At 39.3% G+C, this 25,623-nt stretch overlaps 1 protein-coding gene across 9 annotated transcripts in view; it reads left to right on the plus strand.

Moving 5' to 3' along the window:
• Window positions 1-24,794, plus strand: part of SAMSN1 (SAM domain, SH3 domain and nuclear localization signals 1) — a 132,913-nt gene extending 108,119 nt beyond the window's left edge. For all 9 annotated transcript variants that reach the window (XM_069024313.1, XM_069024290.1, XM_069024350.1 and 6 more), the window contains 7 exons: window positions 6,981-7,052; window positions 7,642-7,797; window positions 9,778-9,898; window positions 11,289-11,440; window positions 13,548-13,754; window positions 14,754-14,904; window positions 23,539-24,794. In XM_069024313.1, the coding sequence (XP_068880414.1) occupies window positions 6,981-7,052; window positions 7,642-7,797; window positions 9,778-9,898; window positions 11,289-11,440; window positions 13,548-13,754; window positions 14,754-14,904; window positions 23,539-23,744 (1,065 nt within the window). In that variant the 3' untranslated portion in view covers window positions 23,745-24,794. The remainder of the gene's footprint in view (window positions 1-6,980; window positions 7,053-7,641; window positions 7,798-9,777; window positions 9,899-11,288; window positions 11,441-13,547; window positions 13,755-14,753; window positions 14,905-23,538) is intronic.
• The last annotated feature ends 829 nt before the right edge of the window (window positions 24,795-25,623 follow it).

Genomic DNA, 25,623 nt, shown 5'->3' on the forward strand with positions numbered 1-25,623 from the left:
CTATACAGATTTCCAGTCTGCACTATCAGTTAGCAGTGAAATGGAAATGAGGTGGACTGGTGCATTTTAAAATTTCCTCCCTTTATCCAAAGATGCAAGCATCCACAGAGATAAAGTCCCTAATCCTACATCTTTTTCTCTAAGCACTAACATCCTGCAGTATCAGCAGTCCTTAGCGTCTTCCAAAATTTCTCCTCTAAAATGCCCAAGAAAAGATTTGTTCATTTTTTACTTACTTTTTACTCATTTAGGATTACATACTGTATATCTGCCCCACATAAAGCTGTCACTACATTACTAAAAAAAAAAAAAAAATGTTGAGGTTCTAAGAGCCCAGTGGGTTTGGAGGCTGCTGAAGATGGGAATGTTTATAAGCTCTGTGATATTAACTGCAGCACTCAACCTCAGGTGACATAAAGCATGCAAAAAAGAACTTTCTGTCAGTTTTATTATTTCTAAAAAGGTTCCCCTTGAAAGAGAAGAGTGACCTTGCTCTGCTGAGCTGACATATGCCACTGAATTAATGGCTAGGCTTTGCTGTAGGGAAGCTTGCAGAAACATTACAACTCCAATGGCTGAGTTTGCTGAGAACATTAATCAGGGGAACCAAGATGATGTATCAAACACTCATTTAAAAGTAATAAAAACTAACTCTCTTTCTTCCCCCCTCCCCCAAGTTTCTTTGAATTAGCTTATTGTTGGTCATTACCTGTTATCAAGGGTAAGACTGCAGTAGGGCACTAAAACTCGTGTAAGGGCTTTCTGAAGTTTGCTTACTCTTCAGAAAAAAAAAAAAACAAACAAGCTTTTGGGATGGTCAGACTTGACTGTGACTTAGAGGTTATTTTTTTAATCTTGTTTTCACCTGGAAGGTCATTCGAAGGAACACCTTCCAGTGAACAGCCACATTCCCACCTCCTCTGCTGGAGCACTCTGGTTGCCCCACTGTGGGTGTGCTGGACAGGCGTGGGGGTAAAACGGAGCCCTTGGGGCTGAATTCTTCTCAGCTCCTCTTTGGGCATATGTATTTTTGTCTTCACTTTAAACAAACATGCTTGTGAGTAATTTCTCTTACACAGGAAATCCAGCCAAACCCTGCAAGGTCAGGACCTAGATAACACACAGCATTATTAAAATCATGCTGTATAAGTAAGCAGGGAAAGGACTTTAATTGAAGCTGCTAGGTGATATGGTTTTAAAATGTGAGAATTCGTCTGTGAATTCAGCTGTTTTGAAGAGGAGGAAGTTTCAGGAGAGGAAAGAAGTTGGTATTTAAGAGATTAAAGATCAAAGCCTGCAATGCTTACGTAGTGTTTAACCAGCCTTTACTCAGGCAGCGCTCCCCTCTACTGCAGAGACGGTTTTGCGGAGGGTGGATTTCAAGGCTCATCCCTCGGTGTTTCGGCCCATGTGCAAATGAAGGGTAAAAAAAGGATAGCAGGGAGGTGGAAGTGCACATCATGCCAAATCCTTAACTGTCATTTTCATAGCTCCTCTGAGTTTGTCACACATCCTTAACCTTCTTTTAAAGTCATTTTCTTTTCATGGTTTTGTGTGCCACTGAAAGTCACTTTTAATTAAATGTCATATAAATAATAAAGTCTTAATTACATAATTACTGCAAATACCTATGTGCACACTCCCAGAATTGGACAGACTGCCAGAAGAGCACTTGGAGTGACTTTTCTCACTGGGAACTGAGAGTGCTCTGTAGCAACTGGGCAGGAACGACAGTGTTCAAAATTCAGGGTCAATGTGCATTTAAAGAAAGTGGAGTCAGATCCCTTCCCCCCCTTGCACATTTTGCAACACTCACTTGCACAAAACTTTCCTAGTGTTAAGATCGGTGTTTCCTAAATTGCTTCCTTATTTAGTCCCTCACAAAGTTGTTTAATCAACACAGCCCATTTTTTGCCAGACGAAATTGCCTCATTGCTCAGATGTCCTACATGGCTGCCCCCTTCCAGACGAATACTTACAGACCTTGCAAGCAATCCCACCCTCATTTAGCTTCAGGAACAGCAGCTCTGCCCTTGCTCTCAGCTGCCCCAGCACCTGCCCAGTGCAAGGTGCCCCTGGAAAGCATGACTGGGTTATTGGGAACCACGTGCCTTGTGTCAGCAGGTACCGAGGCTGGTACCAGATAGAGGAACTGATAAAACAGCTGCTCAGTGTTTACTTTGGAGAGCGTGGTTTGTTCACCTGGAGGAGTGTTAGGTATGATTAACTCATTTTTTTAATTCAGCTTTTCTTTTCCAGTCCTTTTTCACTGTTAAAATTAGGGTGTTCATGGCAGCAGTTCTGTTCAAAGTCCACTTTGCTCCCCTCTTTCCCCACCTCCATGCAGCTACTGAACACCAGGCCACAATAACAACCAGACTTTTATAGAGTCGTTTTTAAGCCAGTTAAAAATGCCATTTCAGTAGATTGATCTATTTGAGTTAGCAGGAACAAGCTGTATCTTTTTTATTGCTTTTGACTGGTGAAGTGCAAGGTTTAGGCCGTGTTTCATGTGGGCTATAAAGTTATATTAATGTGTTGGTTAGTGGTCAGAAGTTCTATATGTGTAACTAATGTGTAAATAGGAAAAATTCCCTGTAGTAGAGAGGTCATGATGTCTTCTCTTTCATTGCTTCCTTTACCCTTCAGAGATTTGCTTAATCTTTTATGCAAATTCTCATTCTTCATACAGAAGTGAGGATTTTTTTGGTGGTGTTTGGTTTGAGGGTTTTTCTTTTCCACAGAACATCCCAAAAGCTATAAATTGCTATCTTGCCATCTGGGAAAGTAGGAGACAATTCTTTTGATTATCTATGCAAGAAGATAAGATAGCAGAGTGGAAATACTCATCCCTCCTTGGTAACTCTTTCATTCTCAGAGTGGTCTCCTCCTTCTGAAGGGAGTAGAACCATCAGAGAACAGAAGAAATGAATCAAATCCTGATCTCCACTTATCTCCATCAATCAGAGCAGCAAGAACAGGCTGTTCTCTTGAGAGCTGCTGTGGCTGCTTTCAAAAAACAGGGAAGACAAGTGTCTGTGGCAGTCAAGGAAATTGAGCAATATGCTGAGTTCCCTTTTTATTACTTCTAGTGACCACGTTTGCCCCTATACAGCTTACATGGTTTGGGTAGTCCAAGGATGAATGGAAGCTAAAAATTAAAATGCATGGAGGAATTTGAAGAGATTTACTTGTGTGAGAGGGTCAGTACAAAGCCTTTGCAACATGAGGATTTGAAAGATATTTTGAATAGGACTTGAAGCAAAATATAATGGGCTGGAATTTCTGACAGCAGGGAACCAGATTGCTGAGCAGTGTGAATTGTCCAAAGAAAAATATGGGATGACTATCTCCCATAATGATTATTTAGCAGGATAACTACAGTCAGTTTTGGCTCAAGGGTTGTCTTTAGACACAGGGAAGCTCTGACTAATATTTCACGGACAAGAACTTACTTCTCCTATGATATGTCCTACAAGGGAAGGATGTTTTGTAACAGAAATACATGGATTGTAGAACCTGTTGTTGTTGTCTTACTATTTGCATACCATAGCATATTATTTTCTAGGGAAAATTATAGGCTACTTACCAAGAAACCAGACAATCAACTGCAGACTGTCCAAATTAAAATAAACAACAACTACATAGCACTTATCCCCTTTAAAAGGATTATTTAAAGTTCCTGGATTTCAGGGAATAAATGATATAGGAGAAAATGGAAGAAGGTTTTCAAATACTTAAATGTATCTTTGATATTTTCTATTATGCTAGTTTGGAATACTGAACGGGAAAAGATGGAAGTCAATGCATTGATTTATAGAAATTATTTGATCAGTCCCTGTCTGAAAAAACACAGTTGTTTCTCCCTCTGCCCATGCCTCCATTAGATTTTACTGAGCAAATTCATATTTGCTTAACATATCCCTGAGTAGCTCTTGCATGAATTGAGCCAGAAAAACCACCTAACTTTATAGGATGCTGAATCCTGTTATCAAAAGTCAACAGTGTATTTTCCTATAGTAGCTTTGCATTTACTTTAAAAGCTTCCCTTCACCTGGAAATAAGGCCTGTCCATATCTTCACAAAGTAGGTGTTCCCTGACACTAATGCAGTGACTGACACTACGGGAAGTAATAGTCCCATTCCCTTTGCAGCCAGGAGCTCCTAAATCTGCTTTTCGTTATCAGTATAATGGGGTTGGATACATTTTTAAAAGGTGGTGCCTATTGATTACTTAATGGAAAAAGTTAGTAGAGAACTGCTGAAGCAGCCCTATTCAGTGCTCTCCAGTGCAGCAAGACCATTATCTAGAACAGTGGAAATCATCCTGTAACCCTTATTAATATTTAATATGGATGAAGCAACACTGAAGTACACTACAAAATAGCCCAAGGCTCCTGCTCATGTAGGATATAAGGTTGTTTTGAGGGTCAAAAAAGAATAACTGATTTCCCTGTGCTCAAGCTGTTTATAGGTAAGACCAACACTAAACAATGTTTTCCCTCTTGTTCCTTTTAAACTATTTCCAGCACATCTGCACTTTAATATACACTTATTCCTACTAGACATATTGAAGTGATGGAATGCAACAGAAAGGTCAGTGTATGTTTAGAGATTGCTGAGACAATCTTATACTTTCCCAATATTGCTGTGAATCCCAGGCTCCCTTCTTTCTCCCTCATGCTCTGTGCTGCAGGGCACATTTGGCTTGGTTGACAAGCTAGTGAAAGGTGTTAATCCTGTCTAATAGAACCATAATCCTCAGGGCTGTGTTTTTATATCATACTATTGAGCTAACCCCTTGTCACAGGATGCTCTTCATCTACTTAATAGCAAAGTTCTTTATGGGATTTTTGGATAAAATTTAGTGTACAATTCAGATTGTAATTTTTAATTTCACAATGTAAAAACAAACCAATAAACCACAATATTTAGCCAACAGAGATTTTACAAACAATTAAGAGGAAAACTGTGTGATTTTTGTCTTTTTTTTTTCCGCTTCCCTCAGTGAATAGTAGATGTCACTCTGGTTATCCAAAAATATTCACAAATCTGGGTCAGTTTCTTCAAATAACCTTTGGCTGGAAATATTTTTCAGGTTAGATATGCCCAGAAATATAGGAGGGAAAAAAAAAAAGAAAAAGGATGTTATTTTTCTTTTAAGCTACACTGCTTAGAATAGAGAGCCAAAATATGGGTACACTTTCCTCTTTCATCTGACTGTCCTCAGGCCTCTCCCACTGCTATGTCCACTTCATTTTTTTGGGAGAGGTGGCAGAGCTGCTTAATAAATAAGTTTGGGAGAACAGGGAAATATATCAAAGAGGGATTTCTCCTTAACTTCTCTGGAAGCAGGTCCATTAAGTGTGCCTGCAGTGTGAAGGCAGGCAAAGGGACTGGCTCCCAAAACAGTCCTTTGCTCCTCTTTTGTTGCCCAAAGGATGATCTACCTCTGTTCCTTCTGAGGCTGCCTCATGACAATTCTTGCCTGGTGGAGAAGATTGGAAAGCTGGGAGCTCACAAGCCCTTTGAGGCTTGTGAAATTCCTGGATGGACAGCAAAAGGAGGGAGCTGGAGATGCCAGGTGAAGAGTGCACAGTGGATGCTTTAGAAACCTGGGGGAGATGAAAAGATGACTCATGTGGCTGGGGGTGGGGGAAGAAAGCAATGGAACAAGGAACTAGTTTGGCTGAAATCACATAGGCAAGGTAAAAGGATGAATAAGTACAGGGAAAGCTGTAGCCCAGATTGCCTGAAATCACTTATTAAATCAGACAGAATGTATTTATTTTGTGGTTTGCTATTTTAGTTCAGTGCTTTTTTCCTCCAGAGCGGATTTTGAATACTCAAAAATAGTCTGAGATTATATTGCCTCATATACAATAGTGAACCCTGCTCAAGAACTCTTATACTGCATTAAAGACTTTCATTTAGTATAGAAGAGGGAAGTACTTAAAAAACCCCAAGTCATTCTGGATTTAGCTGTGAGTATTGGTGAAGACATAAAAACAAGCTCTTGAAGATACTGTAGAGTGGATAGATGTCCAAATTCTGGCTGTTATTAGGGCCACACTTAAAGGGACTCCTGACTTGTCATCAATGCCAATTTTATTCATTTTGCCACCATGGGCAGTGCAGTGTCAGGCAGCTCTGCCTGGGCATGCTATTTCTGTATGACCTCACTCCTCAAAATCTGCTGTGTCACTTCCCTGCTTCCCATGTTATATATCCACATGCAGAAAGAGTAAAAACTAGAAGGAAGTCAGAGCAATCCATTCACTGTCTCTTAATGCACAGCTCAGGTGATGCAGCTTTGTCATGCAAAATAAAGCTATGGCACAGTGGAAAATTGTACCCATTTATGTTTAAAAATCAGACTTTCTAATTGGAAAATTGGGAAGAAAAGCATGAGGCCTGCCTGATTATTCTGTTACTTACTCCCTCTGTGTGCATTTTGGACTAGATGTATTCATAATCCTCAGCAGTCCTTGCTGGTTCCTGATGGTAAAGAACCATAAATTGCCTCCCCAGCTGAAAAAGTACATTGTACAAATTGCCACAATTTACACCACCAAACCCAAGTCTATTGCTTGTATCATATTTATGAAAATACCTTTTCCTCGAAACTCATAAACAACAGTCTTTCTTACCTGCAAATCATGCATGGCTATTTACATACCTATTACATAAGTGATGTGAAAAAGATGTAGAAGAACTCATAATCATATCCATTGCCTAATTAGTATTTGAAGCAATATTGTTTCTCTTACTCATTTTTCTACTTCTGGCTGTGCAGTCACCATTTCTTTCCCCCTACAGTCACCTTGTAGTTTGTTTCTAGCTGGATGTAGCAGTTCATGGACCACTGATATGGGAGGGATTTTTGACACCAACAGGTGGCTTGACAGTTTTAATTCTTAATAACAGAACAAAGCAAAACACCACCAGTGAGTCAAGGTTTGTTTTCTCTTCTTTTACAGCGCACAAGCAGCTTTGGAAGCTTCGACCGTTTCAGGCATCACTCAATATCAAAGACAGATGATTCAGCTGAGGTCTGTAGAACACAAAGTTTAAATTTCTGCTGTTCACTTTCCCATGACAGTTATGCAAAAGCACTGGGAAGCTATTGTGTAAATGTTACAATGCTGAGAACTTTGCTTGTGTACCTGGATATGTCTGAGTGATTGAGGCCTTGCCAAAATGAAGAAGAGAATCACACCTAAAGTTTGGCACTTTGATGTGAAAATTAGAAACAATTTATTAAAAAAAAACCCACAAAGAAGTGCACTTCAATTTGGTGCATGCCCAAAGTAACCAGCACTTTACAAGTAACCCACAGATGTCTCACTTTTGTTTTCAAGACCTCTACAAAAATTGCCTCAATTCTAATTTGCATTAGGGACAATTAATAATGGGTAACAACATTTCCTACCATAAAATATATTTTCTTTCTGTCATTCACACATAGAGTATTGTGCTGCCAACCTGTTTAGGTACACAATTTCCAAGGCAAATGGCCGTGACTGAATTTTGTCATGCCAACTGTGTTAGTGTCCTTAATATTTCCCTGTAATTCCTGTTTCACTATCCTGCATTTCATTTTTGTGGCGAGTTATTGGTTACTTTTTTCTTTCAAAACAGGTATCTGAGCTGGAGACAATAAGTGACATTGGGGAAGCAGTACAAACCAAAGCAGCAAACAATGGAGGAAGTTTGAGTAAGAAGATGAGAGCCATTTCACTTACCATGAAGAAAAAGATGGGTAAAAAATACATCAAGGCACTCTCTGAGGAGATGGTAAATACAGCCTAAGAGGCTTGTGTTTGTTGAAAATACATGTGAAGTAAACATGTTATGTGCATTTTTTTCTGTTCATGTTTCAACTGTCCTCAGTTGTGACAAACCATAAAACCAGGGTAACAACACATAATGAATTAAGCCAGCTTTTGGTACGTACCTGTTCCTTCCATGTGCATTTTAGTGTACACACAAATCACATAGTAAGGGCCCAAGAGAGTCACAGGAGTTTTACATCATTTAATTTTTCTTTTTCCTCAAGGAACATTTGTATGAGCATGTGTGTATGAACACAAAAAAATCCTCCTCATGTGGACACAAGGGAGTATTGGTTGAACCTCATCATCAATCTGATACTCAGTTTACAAAAAGCTTCATTAAAAGAATTTATCTTCCAATACAAGAATTATTTCTGAAGTCCATTTTGTAAAGGTCAGCCAGCATCCTAGATAATTTCAACTCATATGCCTTATCTCCTTCTACCTTATCTAATCTTAGTGAAACCATCTTTATTAAACATAAAAACCCCATAATCTTGCACATACTGCAAACCCTGTTTTCTCAGTACATTGTGTAAGTTCCAAATTTTACAAACATAAGGAAAAAAACTTGCCACACTTAACAATCCTGAAAAAATCTAGCTAGTCTGCATCCTATCCCACATGTGTCAATATCAAGTAAGTAAGGAACATAAATGAGGAACCTCACAAGTAGAAAATAATGTTTCACAGGATACCCTTAAATAGTTTTTGGAGGTCCAAGACAAGGATCCCTATTTCATTAGTTTAGTTTTCTTTTCTTTTTTTTCTTTTTCTAAAATGCAATCCATGAAGGTTGTTATATTTTTATATTTACTTTCTGCACATTTAAAGCCACAATTCCCATGACAGAAATTCAATGGATTATCTGGTTGGACACACATGTAGCATGATCTTCGTTCCTGCAGGAGTTGATGACAATCAATAGCAGCCTCCTGATTAATCTGTGGGTTATGCTGCTGGCTGGTGTAACAAGCACAGTTCTTGTTGAAAACCAGTATAGTTCTTCATTTCAGTGCTCTGCCTGATGAGTACCCAAGTGGGTCTCTGCTTCATGCAAACACTGTCATCTTTGCTTCACTTCATCATCTAACTGGTGAATAACTAATTTTTCCGCAAATACAATGTGCTGAAGGAAGTTTCAGCTGCATCAGGATATCACACCCACTGGCAACATGATGATTTCTGCTGAAAAATCCCTCCCTTTAAAAGATCATCCCTATTTTATTTATCTGTTACATCATCTCTAAGTTAAATGTGACTGAAATATGGATCTTATTGTTTTGAACAGGCTGTGATTCCTGAGGTGTGATTTATTGGTATAAACTCAAGGGGCCAATTTCATACACCATTAGACTTTGTGAGAGAAACATGCACCTGTTAATTCTGAAATGCACTGAATTTCGAGGCCAGGGTGTATGTTGGGCAGCGTGGTGAGCTGCTAGAACACACCAGTGCCCTACATATGTACATGCTGTCCCCAGCCTGCCACCAAGCAACCACCATCTTCAGAAGTTCAGTGTAAAACACAGCTGTGTCAGCCAGCTCTTCACCACCTGCTTTCAGAATTGAGCTTTGTATTTCCTTCTCTGAGACAAGCAGACAAAATCTTACCAGGCTGCCTACTAATTTCCCGTTATAAGCTTTCAGCTCCCATGGTGTGTTGCAGTCTTACTAGCTTATCTGTTTGAATAGGGATGGGATGAAGTGAGTGGGACAGAAACAAGACAGGGAATTTCTCCAAGATCATAAAATACTTGGAGGTGATTGTTGGGTATGGTTAGTAGCAGGCATCAACTTCTAAAATGCTTTCTCTCACAAAGTAGTTCTTAATAAAGTGCAATGATGAGATAATCTCCAGTGATGCTTTAAAACAAACAGACAAAAAATATTTCTCTAAAATATGTTTCTTGGGGGTTAACATTTTATTTTTGTGTTAAAGAATGAAGAGGGAAAAGATGACAGTGATCCTGGTGGTGGAACGCACACTGAGAAGGTCTCCCTGAAAACCAGTGACTCTTTGGAAAGTCTCTATAGTCTGAACAGTGGCCAGAGCTCATCTAGTAAGTACAAGACACCTATACTTCTTATTGAGTCACTGGATCAATATAGTTATTGCTTATGTCTGTGGAATCAGAGCTGGTGATCAAAAATGTGATGGTAGAGAGCTCTTCGTTCTGGCAGACGAAAGTGTAATTTGGTTAAATGGGCAGCAGCTAAGGTAGATATACATCTCTCCAGAAATAACTTGAGTGTTTTTAAGAGTGGAAATACTAACTGAAGAAAAAGAATAACATAAATTATAGGGGATATTGCTGGTATATATGCCATAAATTTTTGTGGGGTTATCACTGCTATAGTGCTGGGTTTGCAATCACTGTATGCAGCCACTCAAGCATCCTCTCCTGGTGGACTGGCTGTGAGTTCATCCTTTGCCCTGGAGATGTGAGGCAGACAAAGTCTCTCTGAGATGGTGGGGGGTGTGGGTCTGACCTGGCAGCTTTGGGACATGATGCAGAGAGACACAGCCCACCAGAAACCCACTGAAAACTCTCCCCCATCAGAGTGGTCTCGTCCAGAGGGCAGAGGAGTCTCTGATGAGAAATGTGCCTCCACCTCTCTCTGTGATGCTCTGCTGTGGACATCTGCTGGGTGGCAGGCCACAGCTATCCCTGCTGACGTTGCTGTGCCACCTTGCAGGCAACACCCGAGCCCTGAGTGCAGACTGGAGCTGCAGTCCAGACCATCTGCACTTAGAGTTAATCTGGCCCTGAGATGGAACTGTGCACTTAAGCAATCACCTCAAACAAAACCATTTTTATGATCATTTTCTGTGACGTGATTTGTGAAAATCGTATATGGGAGTTTACTTCCAACACACTGCTGCTCTTATCTAAAAACATATTTGGATGGGATATTGCAGAGCTTGCTCAAATTTGCTTGAATTACTCTGCTGATATTTTATTGCTCAACTTGGATAAAATGACAGGCAGAAATGTTGATAAGATTAAAATTTCCCTCTGCAATGCAGGTTCCTTTGATGTTTCAGCTAGCTCTGGAATGAAATAAAATAACTTCTACAACACTTGTTTTCATTTCCCTGAATAAACAGGAGAAGTTCAGCAGAATTAATTCCCTAAATTGCACTTTTAGGGTACATTTTATTAATCTGCAGAGGTAATATTTCAAAAAGTCTGTAAGTAAAATGTGTAGTCTATTAGTATCATCACCCGAAAAAGATTACTGTAGGGAAGATATTAATGAAAGATGTCCTACCCATTTTCTTCTGTCTCTTATAGCATGATTTTTATTGAATGTAGTTATCCTGGGACGTGTCAAACCCACACAGAATATGCTCTGTCTCTGATTCTGTGGTTTTGAGCACTTTCCTCTTGGCTGCTGTGCATGTCTGGGCATTTGGTGCAGGGGTCTCTCAAGCTGCCTCTCTCCCAGGTGGGGTGACCAGCTGCTCCGATGGCACGAGCAACAGGGACAGCCTCCGCTTGGACGACGAGGTCCCCTACAATGGGCCCTTCTGCGGCAGAGCCAAAGTCCACACCGACTTCACACCGAGTCCTTATGACACTGACTCACTGAAAATCAAGGTAAGACAACCACCAGAATTCCTTCTTTCCCACTAACAATGCCAGAGGGACCATTTTTTACATGTAAATAATACATTTAATAATGAATTTTTAACTGCTTAAGCATGTGGAACACTAAAAGTAAGGCCGATCTGGTTTCACAATGCTTCTGTAAGGACTTAGTTCACACAAGACTGCAAAGCCAAGTGCTGCTAAAGGCTTTTTAAGGCAAAGATTCCAGGTAGGAACCTCTTCATATTATCTATCTACATACCCCAGCTTTCCTCAGAAGCAACCTTGTATGTTGCTTCCCACATACAAGGTCTGTAGTAAGAAAGAGTAAAGTCTCATGGGATGTGAAGTTGTCTCCCCAGCTTTCTAAGTCACAGTTAGGATATATCCAAAGCTCAGTGGCACCCATTGCATTTAATATAAACAGCTTGCTTTTCCATTAAACTTTTCTTTAAGCCTCCCTTTGAACTATGAACTTTTTTCAGCCCAGACATGGCAGGGGTGTCTGGGCTGTGTGAGTGAGGAAGACAAGCAACAAACAGGGGCCCAGCTAAACATTACTAAAAAAAGCCCAGCCCTTCAGACTACTCATATCTGTAACCTGGACTTTTCCCTCTTTGTAAGTACCTTCATATCCAGATTATATTCACACTTCAGACTCCTTTCTTCTTCCCAGCTTCTTCTTTTTGCCACATCCTCACCTGTATCTCACACAGACTTGCTCCCCTCCTCTCTGGCCTACATGAGAGCTGTTGTTCTGCTGGTACTTGCAGTCTTCAGCACTTGCCCTCCACTTCCACCCACATCTAGGGCATTTCTTTTAATACAGCTTAACTGTTTCAACTATTTAACTGGTCATGAAATGGCAAATATCTGCTGGTTCATGTAGGTTTCTGTTTTAGTCCCTAGGGTAGTGTATTTTGGAGTTATAAACTATTACTTAGAGTTGAAATCCCCCATATTTATCACACAAAATTTCAGTACCCTGAGTCTGAATTCAAAGTGTATCTTCAGCTTGGCTTAGAGCCACTGCCTAATCCTGATCTGCATCCACATCTGAAGCTCCTGAGCCTGCATGAATTTGTAGAATAACGTGTGCTTACAGAGCTTTAAACAAATGTTTTTTAGTTTCCATTTCAAATGTGCTCACAGCTCTGAGCCCCATATTCTGACTAAACCGGGTCAGCAGCTCACAGTCAATTTTGTACTTGGGTTTGTATCAAAACTAGGGTGACCACTTGACTTGCTGTTCCTTGACCAGACCAGGAAAGATCTAAGTCTTGGAGCAGTGAACACATCTTAACAAACTGAGTTTGATTTCTAACTGTAACAGAATCCCAAATTAAGCAGGCATTTGTTGGATAACTCTTCAAAGGCTTTCAACATTTTTCCATGTGCCAAGAAGAGAGGGCTCATTTTTGAGGTCCTGGGAGCAAGTTGTGTAGGGTGTATGACTTCGTAAGAGCCTTTTTACTATGAGAATTACTCAGAATGATCGTTTTGCTGAGCTGAGACCTTGGTTCCCACAGCGTGGCTGTGAACACTTTTACCAAAAAACCCTCTTGAAGCAGCTGTGCTGTCACCCTTTTTAGCACTTGTATTTGTTAAGGGAGTTAATGTTCGTTATTACCTTTGAGAAATGTAGCCAGTGCTTTTTACTGTAAAATGGGTAAGAGTCCACCTTTCACATAGATCAGCTATCTGTTTTTGACAACCCTTGAGAGGCTAGATAATAAGATTATTCTGTAAATGCTTTGGCACGTATTTTGAAAATAACCTTACAGTAATCCCTTGCTTTTTGCCAAATCTATGCCCACTGGCCATGACAAAAGTTAATTGCTGATGAAACCCTATCCCTTTTCAGGGACCAAGTGGAGCACAAAAATAGTGAGAGGGGCTGCTTATTCTCACCTCTCCTTTGCAAAGGTTTAGAGATAAGAAATAGCTCCATTTTCTGTAATTATTTCCTGGGATTTTATAAAAGTAGAGGCACTAAGTCTAGGTAATTAAAAGAAGTTACTTCTCACTGATTAGTGCTGGTTTTGGTCCATAGAGGAAAAGCTACATATAACAAACCAGACTTATAAGAAGTGGTGTGCTTTTTTTATTGTTCTAGAAAGGAGACATCATAGATATCATCTGCAAAACTCCCATGGGCATATGGACAGGCATGCTGAACAACAAAGTAGGAAATTTCAAGTTCATTTACGTGGATATTATCTTGGAAGAAGAAGCTGCACCCAGAAAGATAAACCCACACAGAAGAAGCAAAAGGACCAAGCCTAAAACATTGCAAGAGCTCCTGGAATGTGTCCACCTGCAGGTCAGCCAATGCATTTCCCAGCTCTACTTGAAACGTTCCCTTTCTGTGCACTCGGGTTTGAATGTCATATACAGGCAGGAGGAGAAAGGAAGGTTTCAGCAGTTTTGATGTCAGCAAAGCAAAGCAACCTCGTGTCTTTTATCTGATGTGTGTGGCTTATAGAACTGCATTTTACCTCATCATGTGGCTGAGCTAGGAGACTCCACTCAGAGGGACGCTGGTGACTTGTCAGGTCAGCCTGACTGCATTCGTGTCCCTAAGCATAGGAGATGTGTGGCTGTGGACACTTCAGGGACAGCGCTGCAGTGCCAAAATTGAGAATTTGTGTTCTTAATTTCTTGTGATCTTTAGGGAGCAATAGTGTTTTTGCACTGTGCTCAGGTTGCGCCTCTCTCCCTCTCTGCAACCCTAGATCTTGACTGAGTGTCAAAGTGTAATGAGGTCATGATTTACAAGTAACATTTTTAATAAGGGTAATTGCTTTGCTGCTGATGCAAACACTCCTTTCCCTGGAGCATGCACAGAGGTTTGTACTGAGTCGACACACAGCTCAAGGGGACCATGTGTGACACAGCAGGGCTAAGGGCTCCCTCAGCTTCTCCCCTTGCTTGTATCGAGGGGCTCCTCCTGTGCAAAGGCAGAGCACTCCTTTCCTCAGAGGCCCTCCTGGGTTCAGCGTGGGAGACACTCATGGAGTGACCCACAAAAGTCCAGACACTCAACAGATTAAATAATTTCTGAGAGAGCTCTGCCCTGGTCCTGTTTGCTGCTGGACTGTGCTATGGAGTTCAGGCATAGATGCTGGCATGGCCAGGACGACTCCCAGGCATGTCTGCCTCTCTCCCCTCTTGCTCTCCATCTCTGCCAAAGATGAGTCAATTGGACTGGAGAATGGAGCCCATTTCATCCTGGCCAGAAAGTAAAAGTGAAATTGTGCCTTTTCCTCCACTAAACATAGTGCTTATTTCCATGAGAGAATTTGCTTGTTTCTTTTTGTAGGAGTATGCATCAACCCTCTTGCTAAATGGCTATGAAACTCTAGAGGACTTAAAGGATCTACAGGAAAGCCACCTGATTGAATTAAATATTTCGAACCCAGATGACAGGGCAAGATTGTTATCAGCAATTGAAAATCTCCAGGACTGTGACAGTAAGTGTTTAAGCTTTGTTAAGAGTCATATGCACTAGTATCTCAACCAAAACAGAGCTTATTTCAAACAGCTCCAGTAATGAATTTTCTTTAATTTTTTACACAACATTCTGCAGATAATTACAAATTTTTTTCTCCCCTCACTTCATCCCGCACTTAAATCCTTATCCAAATTAGCTTTTTTGGTAGGAAAGTGTTGTAAAAAAATATATATCTATATATTTATATATATATATATATATATATACACTTGTAGCTGGTTTGCATTCTTCTCTCAAAATTAATCTAACTTGTGCTTCTGGTGAGCTTCCAAAAGCTGAACATACAAGATGTGTATATGCACGTATATTGATCACCATTTTGTTTTCTTTACTTGCTCCTTTTGTGGGGAGTGCAAAAGCTAGGATACAGAACAGAAAAAAACATTTTCTCATGATATTTTAATGGTATTTCCAGTCTGACTTCGAATTTTAAATAACTGATGTCAATTTTGTAGAAACTACAGCTAAGCATCTACTTAATTAGACACTCTGCTAAAGCAGGAGATGTTTTGTCTTCATTAACATTTGTGCATACTCCCCCTGTGCCGAGCAGTCATGTCATCAGATGTGTGCTTCCTATTGAGAAGGATAGGAAAGAGAGAGAAGCAAAAACAATGTCTTCCTGAGATATTTTAATACCAATTTTTGTCAGGCATCCACTTATTATCTCCTCAGTATGTAGGCAGCTTTCAGTGTTTTTGCTGAATGTTTGGGCCTTTTTTGGGCCCCATTTGTACATTCAGTTGTTCCTGTTCTTATTCAGCTCCCAGGGGAAGGTAGGGCTCTTGCAAACATGTTGGAGTGGCATTAGAAAGGTTTTCTTTGCCCTCCAGGTTCAGAAGTTCTTTCTGGTCTATAGCTTTGTGAGATGACAGGTTTGAAAAGAACTCTTGAAGTTCTACGGTCTACGAAGAAGACCGGTCTTCTTCGGTCTACGTAGAAGCAACAATTGAAAGAGTGAATCCAGAAAAAAAAGGGTTACATTTTGCAGGAGTTTTAATGCAGCGATCAACCTGGAAGTCTTCTGAAAATGTATATACTGAGTATAGTGTGTTTTTTGTGGAAACCAGCCTTGCTGTGCTTTCTGCACCTTTTATTGTGAATGTTTAAATATTTAAAACCAGAAATACAGAAAATAAAAATGCAAGATTGCACTTTTGCACGAGTGTGAAAGCCAGACTGGAACACAGTGGTTTCTAACAGACCACACGAGAGCCAAACTATTCTGTAGTGGTGAGAATATGGTTTGCTGTTTATATTTGCTGGGTAACAAAAAGCAGAGCAAGCAGCTTTCAGTACTGAACCTTTCTTCTGAAGGTGTCTTAACACTTAATATTCTACATACACCTGTGCAAGGACCAAACCTAACAAGGTCCTTACATGTCCCATACACTGAAAATGAATAAATTTACCTTTATTATCCAAATCAGGTTCTTCCTACATTGGCAGCATATGATTAAGTCACTTCTCCAGGCAAAACAGCGTCCCTGATGTTATCTGCATGGTAGTCTAATAGTTCAAAATCTTGTAACAGTTCTGGGAATAATAACATTAAATCTTATAAAGTGGTCCATGCTTCAAAATCAGTGATGACACTGTAGCCTTATTTCAAGAGATGAAATGAATATTTGTTTCACATGCACTTTAGATAGGTATAGCAAATCTTTCCAGTACTCAAATTCAATCAAATAATTTTCCCAGAATTTATGAATGCTCACAGTGACCAGAACCACAACATCTTTTTGTGTCATACCAGCTATAAGCATTCATTTAAATCCAGCTGAGTTTTGTAAGACTCGTGTATACTTTAAGCCATGAGTAAATACTGTCCTAGTTTGATTCTTGAATCCTTGCCTTGTCTGGTTGCAAAAGGATCAGAGCATTTGTCACATGACTGGTAGGGACAGAATTGAACAACCTGTTCTAGAAAGGAGGATGCTAAAGACCAAAATGGATAGAAGCTATCTGTTAAGTTGTTATAACTAAAGACAGGGCGTCAAGATGATCTTGGGGATAAGCTCCGCGTGCGTCGTACGAATCATTTGACCTCTTTGTCCTTCTGTCAATCAGATTGGAAAATTGGGTTGAAAGAGCTGGGTGCTACTGTGAAAGTGAATTCTGCATCTGGACTGAACTTTCCTGGGTCAATATATATTTTTTTTTCCTAAATGGGCATGGCTCAGCCCAGCATAAATGATTTTTTAATTAAAATTGATTTTGTGCACTGCTTAGAAGTGAGCTGCATAATTACCCACAGCTACAAAGTAATCTGTTTACTGGCCAAGAGCATTCTAGATAGAATTTCAGCACTTTCTGGGTAAAAAGTTCACTTTCTTGCTTTATGAAAAAATAAGCTAAGGCCATAGACTGTATTTACTGTTCTAAGCCCGTCTTTCTCACAAAGCTTGGAAGACTTCCATGTCTCTGCAATCCATTCATGCTTCCATGAAGCACGTGTTTGATTAATGGATGGAGTGTCAGGTGTGGCCCAGCGCTGAAATACAAGGGTTTCTGAGTTTTTGTGACTCTGCTATTATTCAGAACAGCCAAGTGTGCTGGAACACAGCCTCATTTTACTAGATCTTCCTATAAATGTAGTAAAACAAGATTTCATATTTCTTTCATATGAAATCTGATCTTGTGAGATGTCCAGAGGTTTTTACAGGGCTTTAAATTTATTTTTCATTTCTTGGCTTTTTCTTGATATTTATTGTATGTTATACTAAGTAATTTCTTCATAACACATACTTGTGGTATATAATTCATTTTGCAGAATAAACATTTATTGAGTTTTCAAACCAAAAGACCTGCAGCAGTAGTTTCCACATTATGTGTGACCTACAACCATGCAAAATACAGGATTTCTGGCAGTGCCATTTTTTTAATCTTACATGTGATTTAGAGTGAATGAATTTGAAAGAAAAAAATTTACCCATCTTATACCATGAATTTTAAAAAGTAATTTTTATTTAGCAAATGCTACCACATAGTGTTTTTAAAGCAGAATTTTCCTTCCTAGTATTGCTCTATCTTCTTTCTAACTTTCGTGGGAGTCCAGGCCCAAATTCATCATCTTCAAGTACTTCATGCAGCAAGGCTACCCTAGAACTGCAAGGACTTATAAGCCCCTCATGACCTTTCCCCCCTTCTCAGGTATCTTTTTAGATTTTCTAGAAGTTGGTCAGACCTATATATTTGGGGCAAAATTCTTGGTTTCCATTAATTCATGTCTGTGAGGAAAAAAAAAAAAAAGAAAAAAAAAAAAGAAAAAAAGGCTTTTTCATAAAGTATTTCTTAATAACTTTCCATTCTTCTCCCAGATGGCTTCCAGACAGGAGATGGATGTCTGTGCTTTTGTAGGATGCTATTTTTAAAGTGAAGCAGTTGCTGGATGGTTAATGAATAAAGTAATAAAAGAAGTTTGGAACTTCTTTTCTTGACCGCTTCCCAGGACACACGTTTTCGTGTGTGCAAAATAGGCTTGATTCCTTCTCACATAGATGATTTAAATCAAGAGGTTCATCCCTGAAGTCCAGGGGGTTACACTAGTCCGAAGCTATTCTGAACTAAAGAAAAATTAGACTTCATTGGAGATGTGCATACAGTTCATTTTATGGAAAAAAAACCCAAAAGGTGAATATGTGCTATTTGGGGGATAATATTTTACACTTATCTCCCCTAATCCATTTCCTTAGCTTACTTTTCATATTTAAGTGCAGATCATACTTTAAATTCCACTACTAATACCAGATAAGGTTTGTTCTTTATTTATCGTACGTGGACAGCAAGATAGGAGATAGATAAGGACTCGACTTTCAGTTCTCAGTCACATTCCTTATGTGAGAATCAGGCACGAAAGAGTGTCATTTTACACTGGGCAGTCCCTTTCAATACATGGCATCACACAGTATCGTGTCAAGGTCAAACAGTGCTCAAAGACAGGCTCCCTTTCTGTACTGTGGTACAACTCATTGGCCTGGACATAATACTGCCAGATTTCCCAAGGAAGCTCATCCTTGCATGAATATTAGTATTTTTCACCTTTTTTTCAGGCACATCTGTTTGTTTCCAGATTTTAGATAAAAAAAGAAGCTTCTCATTTCTGTTTTCACCGCAAGTTCTCACATCAGTTCAGTAACTTTTCCCTCCCACAAAAGCTATGCTCCTGATTTCAGTGAATGCAGTATTTTAAGTTGCATGTCTGTAAATATCCACAAAATATTTTGTCTTTTCAATGCCCAAAGCATTGCACAAACCACTTCAGGTTTCTCTGTGTCTTTTTCAAGAATTATCGCCCTTAACTGGTTCAAAATGGTCCTTTCTGAGCTTGATGCTTTGTGAGTTCTCATCTCAGTTTCACACTTAGATGGTTTAACTAGTACAGGTGATACATGGCCTGTGTACATACAAAGGAGGTCTGGCTTCATCCTTCAAGACTCACTTTGTTTAGTGGGGCCCAGTGACCAGGCAAGGAGCAGTGGCCATAAACTAAAACAGAAGAAGTTTCAGCTCAACTTGGAAGAACTTCTTTACACTGAGGGTGGCAGAGCACTGGAGCAGCTGCCCAGGGAGGGCATAGAGTCTCCCTCTCTCATTCCAAAGCCATCTGGACGCATTCCTGCATCACCTGCTTCAGGTGACTCTGCCTTGGCAGGGGAGTTGGACCAGATGACCTCCTCCAGAGGTCTGTCCCAACTATCCTGTGGTTCTGTGATTTTGTGATTCTCTTTAGTTATTGAGAGGTGCCGCTCAGTACGGCACCGCTGCACCTCCCAGGAGGGCAGGCAAGTGACTCAGCCTAAAGCACGGTGCTCCTAGCCCAGTTCTTCTGGACAACACTCACAAAGGCAAACTCTCAGAGGGCACACTCGTGAAGTTTGGTTTGCTTTTGGGTGACCTTCTTTTTGTCCAAGACAAGCTCTAAGCCTCCTGCCACTCATCTGGTTTAAACTGACATAACCGCACAGGAGTCAGTGTGACCTCTGTGCATTCTTGAGTTGAATTCCCTTAAACCCAAGCTTAAAGTGCTTCCCTAATCAGGACTCAACCTCATTAGAAATGGGAAAGGTGCTGGTGAAGGAAAAAAGAAACCTATCCTTGCACGTGTTGTGCATATCTAAGTCACTGAATAACAAAAACTCATTTTAAAGGTCCAAATAGCAAGGAAGAGAAGAGATGCATCACACTCCTCTTACCAAGGCTAAAGGCCTCACATTTTTTTCAGAAGTCTGAATATAATCCTACCGTCTAAAGGAGTACTGGAATATATGTGTCAAAATGATGCATATCTTGGGCTCTTCTGGCCATATCATAGACAACAGTGACTGAGAGCCATTTATCTTATGTGAAACTGCTTTACAGTAGAAAAATGATAGGACTTCCACTTGTTGATAAGATAGTTATTTCTGATGATTCCGCAACATCTAACGGCAGTTCAATTTTATCAATTCCTGGTTTCTGTGCAGCGTAGCTTTCTTCTGATGTCCAAAGATTAAGGCAGCAAACCTACCTTTCCTAATGTGGAACTTGAGCATGTATGTGTTAGAGAAAGGACTTAAGCAGAACAGAATAAAAGAGCCAAAAGCTTAAAAAAAAAAAAAAAAAAAAAGAAAAAGAGCAAAAGTTGCTTTGCTTTTCTCATGAAGCAATATCTAACATTGCGTGCTATGTATATTTATAATACTCAGCATCCTGTTCAAGTGGTTTAGTAGCTACTGCATAATATTTCAGGCTGCTTTAAAGAGAAAAAAAGGCACCAAAGTTTGCTTTCAGTCTTTTCTTCATAAAAATGCAGGGGGAGGGGTGTTCTTCCAACTTTTTCTGCTTAGAATGAAAAATAGAAAATACAACATTTTTACTGTCTCAAACACCTGAGTAGTTTCAGTTTTCAGTTTTTCATGTAAGAAAATTCAACTAGTTTTACAGGAAGTTTTACATATATGTATGTTTTCTAAATAGAAATTTCTTATTTTCCTAACTGACCTAAATTCAGATTAAAAAAAAAAAAGAAATCTCAGTTCTAGTCTTTGTGCATTTTTCCCTGAAACACACTAGGGAGACATTGATTAAAAAAAAAATTAGGATCTGTTGTTCATGTAGGAGCTTCTCAGATTATCTAGACAACCAGTTACAAGGCACTAATACAGTGACTGAGACTGCATTTTCCTTTTAATCCACTGGTTACTTGGTCTTCTTTCCATTGTAAAACAAACAAAGTGGATGGAGGCTCCTCTCTGACCTTGAAAATGTAAACAGGATTAGCACTTTTTAGGTCAGTGCTTGCCAGGGCAGCAGATGATGCTGGAGCAGCAGATGAAAATGCAGCAAGCAGCATTAGGTGGCTGAGGGGATTAGGGGGAGGAAGCAGAGCAGGAGGGCTCCCAGTGCTGCACAAGACCTGGTTCCCTTTGCCCTGGTGGGACGGTGTTGCTAAAGACACTCAGGACAAGGCTTTACTGGGGCATCACTGTTTTTTGTGCTGAACTACTTCTGTGCTGCCAGTAGCAGCGGGAATACCTTCACCAGTGTGATGCCTTTGTAATTCCTTCCTGACTTCAATCAGAAATCAATTGGACCCTACATGATCAAATATTTTCCCTGCAAAGAGAGAGATAACATTTGACATGACAAACTGTGTTCTGTAAAGTGAGAAGGAGATCAAACAGTTAGAGATATCAATTAAATCTGCTGCAACGTGTACTCTTTCACACAAGTGCAATTAACCATTAATTTATTTGGGAACAAGGTGGAACTGCTATTCCTTGGAAAATATTTAAAGTAATATTTTTTTATTATTCTTCTAAATACATCTGGTTATGCCTATACCCTCAGACTTTATTAAAAAATAATGAAGTTGAGGCTTTGGATTCTTTGCTTCAAATATCACCTTAGTTTTTCAATTTATTTAGGCAAATGGAAGTTAGAAAATATTAAGGAGATTTAATCACGCCAAAAAAATGTACAAGACTTCCCTCAAGACCTCAAACTGTTTCTCAGTATATCAGAATGCTTTGTGAAATAAGCTTGTTGAAATCTCACACAATGAAAGAGGTCTAGAAGAAACTCTCCAGCTGTTCCATTTCGCTCTAAAAGAGTGAAATATTTCAGGTTTTCATTTCTAATTTATTCTTTCTTATTCAGTACAAGATTAAAAAATCAAATTTAAAAATCTTTCCCATTTTACCAGATGTTATAATTTCCAAAAACTGAAACAAAAGTTGGCATGAATGTTCTTTGTGGAAATCTTAAAACTCTAGGAACTAAAATAGATTTAGATTTTGACACAGCACTAAATCCTTCATATCTTAGGACTTCCATTCTGCCTGAACTTGAATTGAGACAGTTTAAATATGACTAAAGATCCAAAGCTGACTGTTTAACCAGTAGTAACAAATCAAGTAGTAACAAATCATGGAGTAACAAATCAAGTGAAAGAAGGGAACTTTCTTTGCAAAAGCAAAAAGGTACCATTTTTCTGAAGGGCTGAAAATCTGGAGCAAAACCATCTGTTTCCTCTGAGATGTGTTCCCTATACTTTGTTTGGAAAGCCAGACACAGTTTGAAGTAAAACTACAGCTACAGGAGATTGATAACAGCACAAGAAAAAAAGTAGGAAAGGGAAAAATTTGTATTTTAAAGTTTATTTTCTTAAGAAATTTACTGTGAGTAAACACGTACTTCACAGCCAGAAAACAGGAAGAGGAAATTTTAAACCAGTACATATTAGTCATGATATACAGGTATGTCCTGTCTTGCTGAGCTTTTCTTGAGAGGTCTGTTGATACTGTCACTGAGTTGCAGATGTTTGAATTTGAACAGATTAGTCGTACCGCGGCTAAACAAGGACACATTATGTGCAAGATAATTTGCTTCTACTTTGTTTTGGAACAGAGTTCAAAAACCATATAGCAGAAATTAGGCATCTTAGGTTCCTCTGAGGTCTCTGTGTTTTGGAAAATAACCTTCTGGATATCAAGCTAAGCTTAGGAAGTTTCCATCAGCCACCCACTCCTGCTGAAAAGCTCAGTGCTTTAGAAAAGCTCGTTACCACATCTTGGTGCCGAGCACTTCTGAAGGCCAGCACATTCTCTCTCCCTGCAGAGAGCACATGAGATGTTGGGGGTTGCATTCAAAAGACACAGATCTGTAGTGCAGTGTGTTATAAACAAGTCACAGTGGGCTCCATGATTAATTCAGGGAGCAGGCTCTGGGATATATGAGCGTGGGAGGGGGAAAGGTTCCATCTCTGCTGTGGGCACGGTGACCACACACGGTGACTGTTGCACCTGTGCACAGCCTGAAGGACCTCAGCATAAAGGATCAGGCCAAAGCCTCCAGCATTCATCTCTGAGAAACACCTAGAAGGAAAAAGACCAACCTCAATGTCAACTCAGATGTTACACTCGTGTAATCATGTTTTTAGTTCTCTCATGCTGAGGTTTCTGTTTCTGATGGACAAAAGATATTGATGTAGTCATGTGTAGATTACCAGCTCTGTTTCCAAAGTTGTTCAAGATCAGTCATGCTGCTATCTCAACTCTTTCCCAAGGTACTTATTTTGGCAATTTTTTCTTTCTTTTTCTGTTCTTTCTAGTTGACCAGCAGCAGAAAAGTGAGGGTGGTGAGGAGACGCAGAACTTAAGCCCTCACGAGAGCTTTGACAAATCACAGTTAAATGACTGTCCAAGAGATTCTGGCTGTTACATCTCATCAGAAAATTCAGATAATGGTAAAGAAGAAGCAGACCCAGAAGCCCTGTCTGACATGGTGCAGTCAGTAACAATCAGTGAGTCAAACTGATTTGGTCCTGCTGCTTTTCTGCAGATTTTCAGAAAAGACAATCACATTTGCCAGTACGGTGGCACAGAAGCAGAACACAAAATATTCTCAACACTGAAAATCTACTTTTGTCTGATTCATGATGCTCTAAACTGTTTAATATGTGGAGACTTGATAGCTCAATGTGAATTGATAATAAGATTTTTTCATGTTTTTCTTTTAAATGAATCCACAGGTATTTCCCTGAAAAAGTTTATACAAAAGTATTTATAAATATTTGTACAGCAAATGCATTTTCTATAATAATAAAGAATTTTTTCAGGTAGTGGTTCATAATCTGGAGATGTTACTTCTGGAACTGTCCAAAATGTAAATATTGTACATATTTATTTTAAAAATATATGGATTAATCACACTGTCTCTATTTTCAGCTGTGTTTTGCTGATTTATATACAGAATGTATTTTCACTGCTATATCATCATAACAAAAAGATGGATACAGTCACACCCTACTTTGAAAAGTACCAAGCCAGTTCTCTATAACATTGAAGCTGTTTCACACCACTTTTCTCCAAAATGAGCTCCAAAGTAGACTGTCATTTCCTGTACTTTTGCCTGGAAGCATGAGAGAACTGCAGGGTGAATCTGAATTCAGCTCTCTGTGTTCCTTATCTTGTGGAAGAACAGAGCCATCCGAATGGCCTACACAGTGGCAATTTTTTTTATGGTTCTTTTCACACCTGTTCTCATTTGTCCCAAGCATTATACAGAGAATGCAAGCTCAGAGGAAAAAAAAAAAAAATCAGGATCAATGCTATGCTTTTTTGATAACTTTTTGTGAAGATGTTGCCTTTTGTGTGTGGTGTGAAGTTTGTTAATAGAGTATTTGTTTGTATACAAAAACTTGGAAGCTAACATGGTTATATTGTGCATGATTGTCTTTCATATGAGATTTTATTGTCTTTTCCCATTATATTTCACGCTGGAATACACATTTTAACTGCCTATCTTCTTTTAGAATACTTCCTTCAATAATAAACAAAATCATGTGTTTAAGCCGTTTAAAAACGACTTGATTTTTAATGTGGTCATTACATTTCAAAGACTGCTCTCTTCTAAGACTAACACAGTAAATGGCAACTCCACTGAGCATTTTTAGCATGCATAATAATCTGTGTATCAAATCAATAGAGAGACTTTTTGCTCACTCATTAGCCACACAATTTTCATAATTTAAGGCATTTTCCATTTATGTTAAAAAGTTTCCACATATTGCTGACAGCTTGAAAGAAAATCACCTTCAGAAGAGATGAAACACAGAAAGTTCCACCCCGAAAAGAGTATTTCTGAAGAAGCTATAAACAAATGGAAAGCTTTTCTCCCTTTTGTTTTCTTTTTCTTTTCCCCAGTGTAAGTGTTTTCTGTACTTTTCATGACTTCTCAAATGACTACTGCTGTCAGATATATTAATACACAGATCTTAATATCTTAATACACAGATCTGCTTTGAAGGCTGTAGTATAAACATTGCAATTTTAGAAAATTGCATTAGTAAGGTTTCAAAGATTTGGAGTAAATAAACGGTGTTTAGAAAAATAAACCAGAAAGGGAGCTACTATGATTTGTTTCTGGTTTTAATGTACTTTTCATACCAGCAACAAATGTCATCATATAGCAGCAATGACCCCATACTGCCAGGCGTGGTGGGGATGCAGAACACTTGGTGGGATGAAGGATGTGAGAACTTGTATCAAGCAGCTATGTTTGTTTCTTGATGCTTTTCCAGCCAGTCGTGTGTCATGACATGCAGTACTGACATTACTTAATATGACTTCTGAAATAATGGATTTGGATTGGCTTCTATCATCTCCTCATTCAAGAGAAGGACTAAATGCAGCTT

Source organism: Aphelocoma coerulescens, chromosome 1 (assembly GCF_041296385.1).
Source record: "Aphelocoma coerulescens isolate FSJ_1873_10779 chromosome 1, UR_Acoe_1.0, whole genome shotgun sequence".
Taxonomy (NCBI): Eukaryota; Metazoa; Chordata; class Aves; order Passeriformes; family Corvidae; genus Aphelocoma; species Aphelocoma coerulescens.